The sequence below is a fragment of the Rhipicephalus sanguineus genome, chromosome 3 (assembly GCF_013339695.2).
Source record: "Rhipicephalus sanguineus isolate Rsan-2018 chromosome 3, BIME_Rsan_1.4, whole genome shotgun sequence".
Taxonomy (NCBI): domain Eukaryota; kingdom Metazoa; phylum Arthropoda; class Arachnida; order Ixodida; family Ixodidae; genus Rhipicephalus; species Rhipicephalus sanguineus.
In genome coordinates this window covers 134,002,653-134,015,176 of record NC_051178.1, presented here as the reverse complement: position 1 = coordinate 134,015,176, position 12,524 = coordinate 134,002,653, and the positions used below count along the sequence as shown (strand labels likewise).

The 12,524-nt window shown below is 43.0% G+C and overlaps 1 protein-coding gene across 1 annotated transcript in view; it reads right to left on the bottom strand.

The window, feature by feature from the left end:
* Nucleotides 1–790: 790 nt before the first annotated feature.
* LOC119387180 (serine/threonine-protein kinase tousled-like 2) overlaps nucleotides 791–12,524 on the bottom strand; it is a 61,703-nt gene continuing 49,969 nt past the window's right edge. The window contains 4 exon segments of the mRNA XM_037654492.2: nucleotides 791–3,879; nucleotides 4,917–5,024; nucleotides 9,388–9,638; nucleotides 11,028–11,197. Coding sequence (XP_037510420.1) covers nucleotides 3,748–3,879; nucleotides 4,917–5,024; nucleotides 9,388–9,638; nucleotides 11,028–11,197 — 661 coding nt within the window. The 3' untranslated portion in view covers nucleotides 791–3,747.

Genomic DNA, 12,524 nt, shown 5'->3' with positions numbered 1-12,524 from the left:
GTGCCAAGTCGTGTTTCCATTGCGAGACTACTCCGCGATGAATGTGAAGAGTGAATATTTGAAAATTGCACCACGGTCTCAAGACACATTTGTGTCCTTCCTAAAAAAGAAAACTGTGAAGGCCTACTGCACATTAATTCTTGTAACCTCATGACTGCACATTAATTCTTGTAACCTCATGAGGCCTCATTAGAGCAATGGATGGTGGCAATCGTTTGTACTGAAAGATAAAAAGTGCCAGCTGTTTACAGGATTAACCATTCCTTTGCAAAGGAAAAAAAAAGAACTAAGACTGGGTGGATATATCCTTGTCCAAGAACAAACTGGGACTATCAACTCTAACACACCAGTTTTTTGCTGGTGGGCGCTTTATGCCATTACAAGCCCAAGTTTTCTTTCAAGATAAAAGTAAACAGCGCACTCACCTTTGCGAGCCACACATCAAATTATGTGAGCATAACAGATTAAGCAAGGTAAAACATAGTCGGAAGAGCAGACCACAAGAAAAAAAATAAGAGCACAATCATTGGTTCAGCATCTTTTTTTTTCCTCGTTTTTACTGGGCAAAACTTAAAAATAAATAAACACAGAAACATCCCCACAGACGAATTTCGGAGATGGTTGCTTCTGTGTCAGCTAAAGTCCTTCCACTCCCAACAAAAACACTTAGCATGCCCCTGGCATCATCACGATGGTGGCTGGAGGCAGCCATCAGTCTTCAAGCAGTCAAAGCAGCAACACTAAGCAGTCCGTCTGTCCCGACCTGCTTGTTTCACTTTTTTTTTCTTTTAAAAAATGTCTCTGCTATGTACCAACAAGCCCAAATCAGAAAGAAGGGAGAAGAGTAGGTGGGAACAGCTTGCACGCACACACACACACACTGCTTTGTACACACTTCTTCAGTGAAGCACTTCCCTTTCTTCATCCTTTTCTCTCTCTCTTTCTTTCATTTGTGCACAATGTGCAACAGCAGAAATTGAAGAGTAATTAACACGCTTCCGCAACTCCTGCAAGCCTGCGTGTGATGCAGTGCTCGTGCTGGAGAGCAGAGTGGGGTGGAGGAGGGGGGTAGTAACGAAGAAAACAATCTATTAACAGAAAGTCTCTTTGTTTCCTCTGCTGCGACTCGGCAGAACAAAAAGGAGGAAGGAGAAGGCAGCTGATGACACTGGTAGCGATGACGATGGTCATGATCCACATGCTCTCTGGCCAGTCCATCCCAAGAGCTCCGTAACCTCGACAGCAGTACAGCGTGTGCCGAGATGTGGTTTCTAACGGCAGTATAGCAAGTCATCACAGAGTAGTAGTAGTAGTATAGACACAGGCAAGAAGTGCCACTGTTCATTCTGTAGATATCAACTACTAGTGTGTAGAGGGCATGAGGGATTGGGGGGGGGGGGGTATAAAGGACAGAGGGGCTTGACTAGAAAGTGTGCTCCCCGAGTTGACTCAACATCACACACACACACAAAAAAGAGAGACGACAGGTGAATAGTTTCCTAAAAAAAAAAAAGTCAATCTCTAAAAGGATACAACTCCTTCAAACAGGAAGAAGCATCTAGTCTGTCCCACAGATTTAACCAACAAGCTTGCATTGTTCCCCATGTGAGAAAGGAAAAAAAAGTTAGGCTTTCACAATAAGGTTGCGAATCTTAGAAGAATGCACTAACAATATGCTCCCTGCTACGCAATGTTTCTTAACATGTCGTCCTTTCAACAAACGCATAAAATCTGCTGTGTCCTCACTAGATTCCTATACATGCACAATTGAAAAAGGAAGGCAATGTCTTAAAAAAAATGCTACAAAAGAGAACTGAACACATTTACAAGAAACACCTGTCACAAGCCACAATAACATACTCTCATAACTTCAGAAAAAAAAAATTAAGGAGCTCGTGGGATGGGCCATTAGCACAGTCTGCAAACAGCAGCATGTTCAGCCAACAGTGCATTGCAAGGTTCCACACAGAGTGCCAGCTTAAAGATACTAGTAAAGAGATAGTGGAACAAAAATATTGGGATGAGGCATTTAACATACCTCCACGGCCAGGGCAGAAGCCCGAGCCCAGTGTCAAAATTCCTGATGAGTCGAAAAAAGAAAAAAAAAAGCTGATGCATACAACAAGATGGACCCCCCGCTATCCTAGGTTTTGTTCAAAAAAAGGAGGGAGCTTAATCTTGCAGCACTGGGCACCAAGCCTTCAAATTACAACAATGAAGGTAATTATGCAACTTTTCAGGACTATTATTGACACTGGTTCCTTTGGCTTCTGTGCTGTTGATCCTGTTTTTTAAAGAGCAAATTGCAAAGCATACTCTGAAAGGTATTGCCGCCAGGAACAAAAGAAACCAGGTAGCCCACTTAAAAGAAGTTGCTTTACATTCCGTGTTCAATGAAAGGCGTAGCTCTGTACACTGAAATAACACGGCATTGTAAGGCCACATTTACTTTTTTTGATTTTTAAAGAACACTTCATTGTCTGCACACAAACATAAAAAAAAGAGAATAGAAAACACTTCAGTACTAATGACTTATCACTGCACATGAGCGACACTTGATGCTACTGCTGAACTAATGAAATGGCAACACCAAAAAGTAATGCAATGAAATTATGGACTTTTCGATAGACTGGGTTCATCTGATGACACCAGAAGGAAAATGCAGCCATGTTTCAGAATGAGGGGAATATCATCGCCTTTCTTGTTTTACTGTCTGCCTACATGCAATTAATCCAAGTAATCGACCACCACAAGGTAACTTTCAGCTGTGCCTCAACTACTGATAATGACAAAAGAAACCCCGAGCTCCAAATACACAGGGAACAATACTTTCAGTACATACTTTTCTCCATACTTTCTTGCCATTACTTCTCAATATTTAGGGCACAAGGAATTTAATTTCACTTGATTCACAAAGTGGGCCCTGCTATGTCATCCCTCTCTCAAAAAAAGGCAGAACACCACCAAGTTAGAAAAAGAATGAGGTGTCAACAGTAATGATGATTGGGGGGGGAGGGTGAAAAGAAAGAAGGCAGATATCCCACTAAGCACAGCGGAATGGTCCGTTCAATCAATCTTACTCGGCACAACTCGCAGTCACTGCGAGTAGTTGGCAGCACGTGTCTCGTGATAGCGAAGATGGGAGGAGAGAGAGCAGGCAGATTAGACTTGTGTAGAGTTGGGGTGGGGTGAGGAGGAAAAAGAAGTACAGAAAGAGAAGGCAAATCCCCTCATTGATACACGCCTATTCACACACATACACGCACACACAACACCGACGCTGGACGCGTCGGGCGAGCGAGCACACAAGCAGCGAGAGAGAATACGATGCCAGAGGGAAGCGGTGTAGGGAGGAAAGGAGCGAGGACGCGCTGTCACCAGTCCGGTCGACGTGTCCCCTCCCTCCGCTAATACAGTGTCTAACGTGCTTCCCCGGCTGCGGCACACGTGTCTCGCGTGATTCGCCTCACTGCCGTGGCAAGGAACACACACCATCTCTGCCTCGTCACGCAGGCAGGAAGTGCTGCTTCCCCCGGAACAACAGCAACAACAAACTGCCGGGGGAGGGTGCCGCTCTGGGAGCGGTGCGCGACTGTCGCCGATTTGGTTTTTGCTCTCGTCTGGTGGTGGTGACGGTGGTGGCAGCGCACTTGCCCAACGTGTTCCCGCTGCGCTTCTTTCTCTTTTATATGCTTCATCTCTGTTCCAGCTAGTGTCAAAGGTATTTCCTTAGGCCAACAGCGTTGGCTACGACTTGTCTGAAACACTGGCCTGCCGCCCATGTTTTGAATAGTTCGGTTTCAGGTACTCCTCGTTGGACAAGCTGAACACGTCAATGCGGTCTTCCTTGCGGTACTGCAAGCAGCGGCGGATGAATTGCTGTAACAGGAGAAAAAAGAAAAAGAAAAGAAAGACTCTTTCAGCATTTCTTTTTCGATTTTAGTTTCATATGCATTTCCTCAGGAAATCAATTTATTAAAACTAGGCAAATGTTACCTTTGAGTGTTCCATACCGACATGAATACTTGCTTTTCATTTTCACTACAACATCTTCCTGCCTTAAACTGCTGCATGCATTATCGCTCGGTGCAGTACAGGTCTGAATGTATCACAACCTTCCCTAATGTTTTTTTTGACTGTTCTAATCAGATTGCATGCACAACGCGAATAGTGCAGTACATATTGGAACTTGCATCAGCACCAGCAGGTATAGCCAATGTGTTATATCCATAGATCAGATTTCGATTTTTGAAAACTGTGCTCATTGTTATCATTGTTCTGCGCTGTTGTATTGCTGGGCACAAGTTCGCCAACTGATCAGTTCAGTCTTAAATTTAAACGTCATAGTTGCCTTATTCCTTACGATCATAACAATGCGACAATATGTAGAAGTACAAGGTATGCACAGCTCTGCCAGTTTAATTGCTCATTGACTTATTCTAAAAGCTTGCACAGATGCGGTATTTTACTGTCAGTTAAGTATAATATCAAGCTAACCAGTGGTACAGTAAAACGCCATTATTAGGATGTCATGAGATTGGGAAGGAAGTCTGCATTACCAAACGTATCAAGAAAGCAATGAACAAACACCTAGTACATCAAAGCACTTTTCATTTACTGCATGAATCTGCAGACTTCCTTCCCAATGCGACCACAGCGTAAGACCTGTATCTTCATTTGATATGTGCATGCCATTAAAATTTGTCTTGAGTATAGGAGTGAGCATGGCTGTGCCCACCTTAAAATGCTGTCTCTACATATGATAAACAACACAGCTGCCAAATTTTACAAATGATGAAGCAAGTGAGCATTACTATTTCTCAGTTGGATTAGTTGCTGTGGGTACTGAAACTAAAACCTTTGCAACAGTGTTGCCAATGCTTGTTTGTAACACACGCCATGATGCAATGTCTCACCTTGGCCTCATTACTGACAGCAGGCTTTGCGGGAAACTCCACGTCCGTTGCTTTCAGAATTGTGTTTTCTTCCAATATTGTTGCCTGGGACTGATTGTGCCCAAAAGGCTGCAAATGAATAAGAGCGGTGTGAGGACATTTTAACGTAAGGGACATCAACATGAGGGATGATAAACAAGGCTAATATCAGCAATGTGGACAGCAAGTAACCGATTAGAGCACCTGTTATACATGTAAATACATAAAAGTGCAAAGTGCAGCCACTCCGTAGCCCAATTATAAGCACAAGATAGTCCCAATGTATATAATTAAGTCTTAATTAGGCCCTTGTTGCATATGCAGGAGAGTTCGGAAAACAAAATGCATTGGAGTTGTTTTGAAAATGCAGTGCACGAATTAATGCTGATAGTAGGTGTGTCGAAGGCCCGAAATGCTAAATGTGTTATATTTAAGTAGCAACATAACAGAGCTGAAGAAACGTAGTTTTCTCACTGCTAAAAGGCTACACATGAATGGAAATGGGCACAGGCAATACTGCATTATCTACTTGATTGGCTCACGTGGCTACCCAATGAAAGTCAGCCTGTGCAGACCTCTCTGGTCGTTACAATGCATGTGTGTTGCTTACAGTAGCTTGTGTTACTGATAGGCAAAGGCATAACGGCAAAATAATATAGCAAAGATGTGATGCTAGAGGCACAGATGCATTTATCCATGATTCTGAAGTACAGTAAAAGCTCGTTAATTCAGATTTCACGGGAACAGGAAAAAATGTCCAAATTAACCTAATGCCAAACTATCGAAAGTATCAAGAAAACAATAAGCAAGTGTATATTACATCAATGCATTTTCATTTTCTTTATAAATACGTAAATCCAGTACTTATTTTGCATAAGAGCAGTGTAAAAGCTGCAATTTATGTTATTCGCAACTTCGTTCACAATGCAACCACGTCACAAGACCCCTGTGTCTTAAGCCGAAACGTTCTCTGAACTCATCTCTTATTATGTATTGCCACCAGTAACACGACCACGTGTATATGACGAAAATTTTCTCACAGGAAAAATGGCCGCCAACTGATCATTCGTCCATCACAATGTAGCAAGTGAGTTTTATGTCAGCACGTGGACCGTGGCTGAAGCTCTTCATCTTCAAACACTTCCACCATGCTTAAGTTTTGCGACACGGCGCGTGCATTGCCCGAAGTCACAACGAAGCTACTGAGTGTCGCACCCGCTGGGGACAAAACTGTGGTCGCTAAAGCACGATCATAGCATCAACGCAGTTCACATTGGCGGCGCTTCGTGCTTGGCACACTCCAAGGATCGTCCGAATTAACCGGGTTGCAGCCGAAAATGACCGAATTACCGAGAGTTTGATGCCATTAAACAATATACATGATTGCCGGGACCAAAGAACTCGTTTGAACTAGTATCTGACTTTCCTAATTAATGGATGTCGAATTAACGAGCTCTTACTGTATTAATGTGGCCCCTCCACAGATTTCACATTGGTTATGCAAAACCGGATAAAGGTTTGGCACATCCTGCATTAAAAATAAGCTGCAACCCTTATACATACAGAAGTGGACCAATGTCATGAGCAAATCACAGTCACTGCACCAGTGGTAATGCAAAGTATGTTTGCAGAAACTTTGTACAGTGGAACCCAGGCACGTAGGCAAGGGGGGGGCCCGGGGGGCCCGGGCCCCCCCCGAAATTCGTCCAGCCTTCTATATTCCCGGGCAACTTTTGTTTTATTTTTGCCGTGGAAATACTTTCTTTCGAACAATTAGGCCTTGGGCCCCCCCCGAAAAAAAATCCTGGCTACGTGCCTGGTGGAACCCCATTTATATAACTTTGAGGGGACCGCGCCTAACAGTCGTACAATCCGGGCATCGTATAATCGAAAAACTAAGAATACAGGCAGTGACACTCTACCTTGCCCAAAAAACAGGTACAGACCGCCTGAATAAGCCCACGGCATGACCCTGCACTTCTCCAAGGAAGGTAGATTAAATTATTTTTGGAAATGGCAGATAAGCATTTAATTGAAGTTGTGAGCGAATTTTTATTATTAACTTTAAAAAGAAATCAAATCAAATGGACATCTCTTTTTCGATTAATTGAGTCCGAAAATTGTCTGCATGTAAAAACAAAACCGAAACCGCGTTTGCAACAGCCACCCATCAGAAGAGTCAGATACAGTGTCATCGCCATCAAATAATGGCGACGGGGCACATTTTGTTGAGAGTTCGCATAGGATGCTTGCGTGTGGGTCGCATTTGTTCCCTTGTGAAGTGCAATTGGTGATGTGCCGCTGTTACTATGAATGCTCACGTCAAGAGAAAGTTATTCTGCATGGTGAAGATAGCTGCGTCGTGCCCTCTTTTGCATGCTCATGGCCTGTGACCGAGCACAGCAAACAAAGGGAGGAGATCTTCAGCTGTATGTCGACCAGGAAAAGTTTCCAAGGGCCAAAAATGTGAAAATATCCGGATCTCAAAGACGAGCTTTCAGATTAGCTGAAGCTACTCTGTGTTGACAGAGCTTGTCTAGGTAACGGCCCTGGATACGCATGCAATCGAGGCGTATCCGAAGCAATCTTAAAGCCAGGAAAACTGGTTCACAGAAGCACATGAATTGCCAGGAGAATCAATTTTCTTTTCTAAGGAGGCATACTTTAACTGCCTCACTCTAGATTTTCTAATGAGCACCTAGGGGCCCGTTAGTTTTTATTTTGCACCTGCGAATCTTCGGTCGGCTTTAGATTGGAGTAAAAAAGGCAATTTTTTTTTTCTCTCGGACAGTATTAAAGAGCCTTCGTACAATGCAGGGTTGGCGTAAAATTGCGCCTTATAACTGATGTTTTTAACCCCTTAACTGATGAGAAATTGTCACTTTTTTTGCTTGTGACAAGCTGTGCTCGTCATGGCTCTTCAGCAATGTTTCAAGAAGCTTTTGACGAGCTCAGCTCGTCAAATGGTGTTTTCCTATTTAAAACATAGACGGTAGCACGGGTTCCGTGACTGGCGCTCTTATTGAATGAGAGGCTGCATACTAAGTGGCGAAATGCGCGCTTTGCGTCTCCCACACGTTATACACGAACACGGCATGCTACCACAAGGATGGTAGACTCATCTTTGCACTGAACTGTCGAGGAATAGCACATTTTGTCGACGAGAAGTTAATTGGGACCCATACTTTCTGGAGTTGCTGAAATGTATTTCGGAATACCCATCAAATGCCCCTGGTATGGGGTGCTACCAGCGCACAGATTGAGGGGGGGGGGGTACTGCAAATAAATAACGAAAATATGTGTTTTAAGGCCTTTAGCAAGTGGGCCCCCCGAAAAAATTCCTGGCTACGGGCCTGGGTATTAGATGACAGTGCAAAATATGATGAATAAAGCATTTTAATTAGCTGTAAAACGTTTTCGCAAGTTTTTTTCTATTTTTAACATGTTACTGAAGCATTTCACATCATAAAAAAATTTGGCAATTTTGGAACAATTTTTTGTAGTATTTTAATCTGCACTTAAGGGGTTAATACATTATTTATGTGGGGGTTTTGCCGGAACCTAACTGATTCATTGCAAAATGTGGGTCATAACGGAACCGGCAGACGTATAACTGAGGTTCCCCTGAAACTTTATTTGGAAGCATGTGGCTTTATTATCATTATTATTATTATTATTATTTTGCCATGACAATCTACTGGCCTCCATCCCTTATGGTGAAGGAATGGCGAGATGAGAATAAATAAGGTTGTACAGTGACACTTTGCACCAAAATGACCCCTCTCCTTCTGGCCTAATTGTCAGTCGATCATCATAATGCAGCCGGCCTTGGCTTTTTGCCTAAGGCTGCCTTGAACCCAAGCACACAAGAAAAGCGGTGACAGCCGCCAGCATCACGGTAATAACATGAGAAACCTGCTCGCAATCTAACCATCATGAATAGCACAATATGAAATTTCTGTCGAGTTTGTAACCTACAGCATAGCAAAGCTTTGCAGCATATTTTAACAAGAGGAGGGGAGTAGTGTCACTTATCAAGCATAAAAAAGATTAACTTCACAATGAAACCAGATGCTGAGAATTGCAAATGCCACCACGGCCATCAGGTGCAATGACATTGGACTATTTCGATGGGTGATAAGAGTTGGGGCAGCAATGGGCCTAATCCTGGGGGTGTAGTTTGAGACGATCACCTACGGTGACACTGCCACTTTTGAAGGATTTCACAACCCCAGTGCTGGACGCATTAACTGCTTATGGGTCGCAACAGTTTGTTTGGTACTGTGCCAACTGTGCCAAGATGATGAACCAGAAACGTTGTTCATAGATGCCTGGCAACCGGCACTTATTTTGTAGAATCTTGCAAAAGTGACAGTGTCGCAGCAAGCGGTAGCCCCAGAATACGGCACCTAGAGAGAAATACATTATGGGAAAAAAGGAAATGGACACCAACCTTTTTGCCATAGAGGCACTGATAGAAGATGACACCCACACTCCAGACATCAACCTTGGAAGAGATCTTGGGTGGCGTCTTGCCCACTACAAAACACTCAGGTGGCAAGTACCAATAGGTGCCAGCACCCTGTGATGTTAGGTCCATTCCGTATTCGGGGCTGTAGTTGTCATCATCCATGATCTTGCTGAGACCAAAGTCTGTGATCTTGATCTCTCCACTTAGACTACCACTTCCCAGGAGGATGTTACCTGCACATGCATTATTGAAGATGACATGACTATAAAAAAGAAAATCACCATACAAAACAGAAGAAGAAGAAATTAACAAATTCTTGTGTTCATAAGTGGCTTCACCGACGCCCATCACATGTCCTAAAAAATTACTGGGTACAGCATTCTAGCGCTTTGAATACTGGACCTACCACCCAAACGTTAAATTCTTGTAATAAGAACAGTACTGTAACACTCTGACCGCAAACATTTGCTGAAAGCACTGAGTGATTTGTGGCACTACAAATTAAGATACCCATAACAGAATAAGACCACAGCAACATTTTTTTCAGAGTTTGTTCTGCAACCTGTGTTATATGCGATTGTAATGAGCAATTTGCGATGTGCTGCTTTCATTATGAAATGTCACGTCAAGGAAAATTATTTGGCATGCCAAAGATGGCTATGTCGCATTGTTTTTTGCGTGTGACCACGAGTAGTGCAAAAAAAAAAAAGATACAATTTCAGCTGCATGTTACCAGAATAACTTTTTACAGACCAAAAACAGGAAACTATCCGAGTGTCAAAGGCTACCTTGGGAACAATCCCAAGCAACTCCACATAAGATTGATCTTGCCTGTGTGACGGCCCTTGCATACGCATACGACTGAGGCGTACTGAGAAGTGATCTAAAATCCAGGAAGACTCGGTCACTGCAGAAGATGACCTCCCAGGTGAATAAATTTCCCATTCCATGAAGGCACATTGTATTTGTCTCACTCTCTTCACTTCACTTTTAGGACAGAAATATGGCATCACATTAAGATGCATTTTTTTTCTGAAGCCGTAAAAATTGGGTGTGCATTGATTCGTGTAAATACGGTATTTTTTTTCACAGACAGTACGAGGGAGCTGTTGCACGTCGCAGGGTTGGCGTAAAATTGCTTCGTATAATTGAGGTTCTCAATACACTATTTCTATATGGGTCTCGCCGGGACCAAACCGATTTGTCATGAAATATGGGTCGTCACGTAACAGGGGGACGTACAATCAGTTCTGCTGTACTACAAAATTTCTATGCGAACAGACGGGTCAGCCAGAAAAGTGATTGAGGGCAGAGGGAAACTAAGAACAAAGCACATCTTTTGAGCCTTGCAGGCATGCACAAAATATGTAGTCATTTGTCCTGAGGCACTAAATAACCAATAATTATACAAACAATCACTGCTGTGGGAACTTAGCATCTATTTTAACATGTACTCTAATGTTTCAATAGCATGGAGGCTCACAGTCATTTCAAGATGAATATTCCGTACACTATTCACAGAAGCATGTCTGAAGCTGCACAAGAGCAAAAAAAATCTGCTTATAAGCCAGACGCCACAGAAGACTTCTGACGAGTTGAGAAAGGGTTCGACAATCACTAACCCGGTTTGAGGTCGTAGTGTATGATGGGTGGCTTGATTTCATTGAGGTACTTGAGGGCATGCACCACCTGCATGACGATGCAGCGTGCTTCTCGTTCGGGGATGCACTTGTGCTGCTTGAGGTAGAAGTCCAGGTCGTGCCCATCACAGTACTCCAGCACTGTGCAGAAGCTGCTCAAACGACACAAAGCAGAGGACACAATGTGAGAGGCCCCGTGTGCAAGAGACGCTAATCTGTAGAAAGAGAATGCACACACACAGAGTGAGATGCAAACTGGCTAACAAGGGATTTAACGAGGGAACTGGAATGACTAGACTGGAGAACCAAAATGACAATAGTGATGCTAGAAAAAGGGCACGCACAGATCAGCTTGCTCACATATTTCCCTCGGTTATTTCAGTGACGTAGCAGAGGCGTATTTCTCCCAGTTTACAATGGCTTTACAATGCCCAAGCAAATCGTGGTCATCTTCACGACATAACTTCCTGTGGCCATGCTCTCTTGTCTTTTCAAAAGAGGTAAATTAACAGCATGTTAAGGGTTAAAAATGCACCGCCTAACAAAAGCTGCAAGCGAACATTACTGCCAGAATGTACACGATGTCTCCCGATTCCGCATTACAATTTGTGTTTACATCAATGACCCTCAGGCACAAGACAGACACCACTGGAACCTACGAGCACATCACACATTTTCCATGGAAGGTTGCTGATTACATTCCCAAGATTGTTCTGGCTTGGGCCTTAAAACAAACAAGTTATCTACGTCACAAAATGTCCTAGTCAAGGAGCAGGCATCCTTTACGCTTAAAAGCTAATCACAAATTTCCAACGCTTCATGTGACAGGCAATTTACTATTTCTTTATTCAACTACTGCTCATTTACAAAGCGTGTTTCGAACCTACTGCTAACTACAATCAGTAAGGAATGTTTCCTTTCAAGTACTGCAACGAGTTGCAACTCTGTACGAAAGAGTACACAAATGCGGGTTTATACTAAATTTCCATGCATTCTATGGCAAATCTCGAAATAATTTTTAAAAAGGCTTATACAAAACACTGTGCCTACATCTTCTCGCAAGGAGAAATTTGCCTCATACAAACCAAAGAAAAAAACAGCTATTTCACATTATCTAGAAATATGATGATGCACGGTGCCACATCTTATTTGTCCCTCTCTTTAGCTTCTGAAAGCCACTGCAAAAGGTAGTAATCTTTGTCCATCAATGGTCTTAGATACGTCATTAATCCGGTCAAAGCCCTCGCGAGTCATTTAAATGCCCGTATGGTAAGGCATAGAGAATTGGAGAGGCCACTTTGTTATAGCCAAAGGTCGCAACATAGTAATAAGAATTTCTCTAGCCTCGAAACACTTTCTACAACAGAATTCTGATAAAATAGGAGAATTAAAAGGCGTGACACGGTTGTGTGATACAAAAGAGGAGGAAAAGGAGGAGCAAGACAATTGCATGTCAAACAATGCCAATCTGTCTTGACA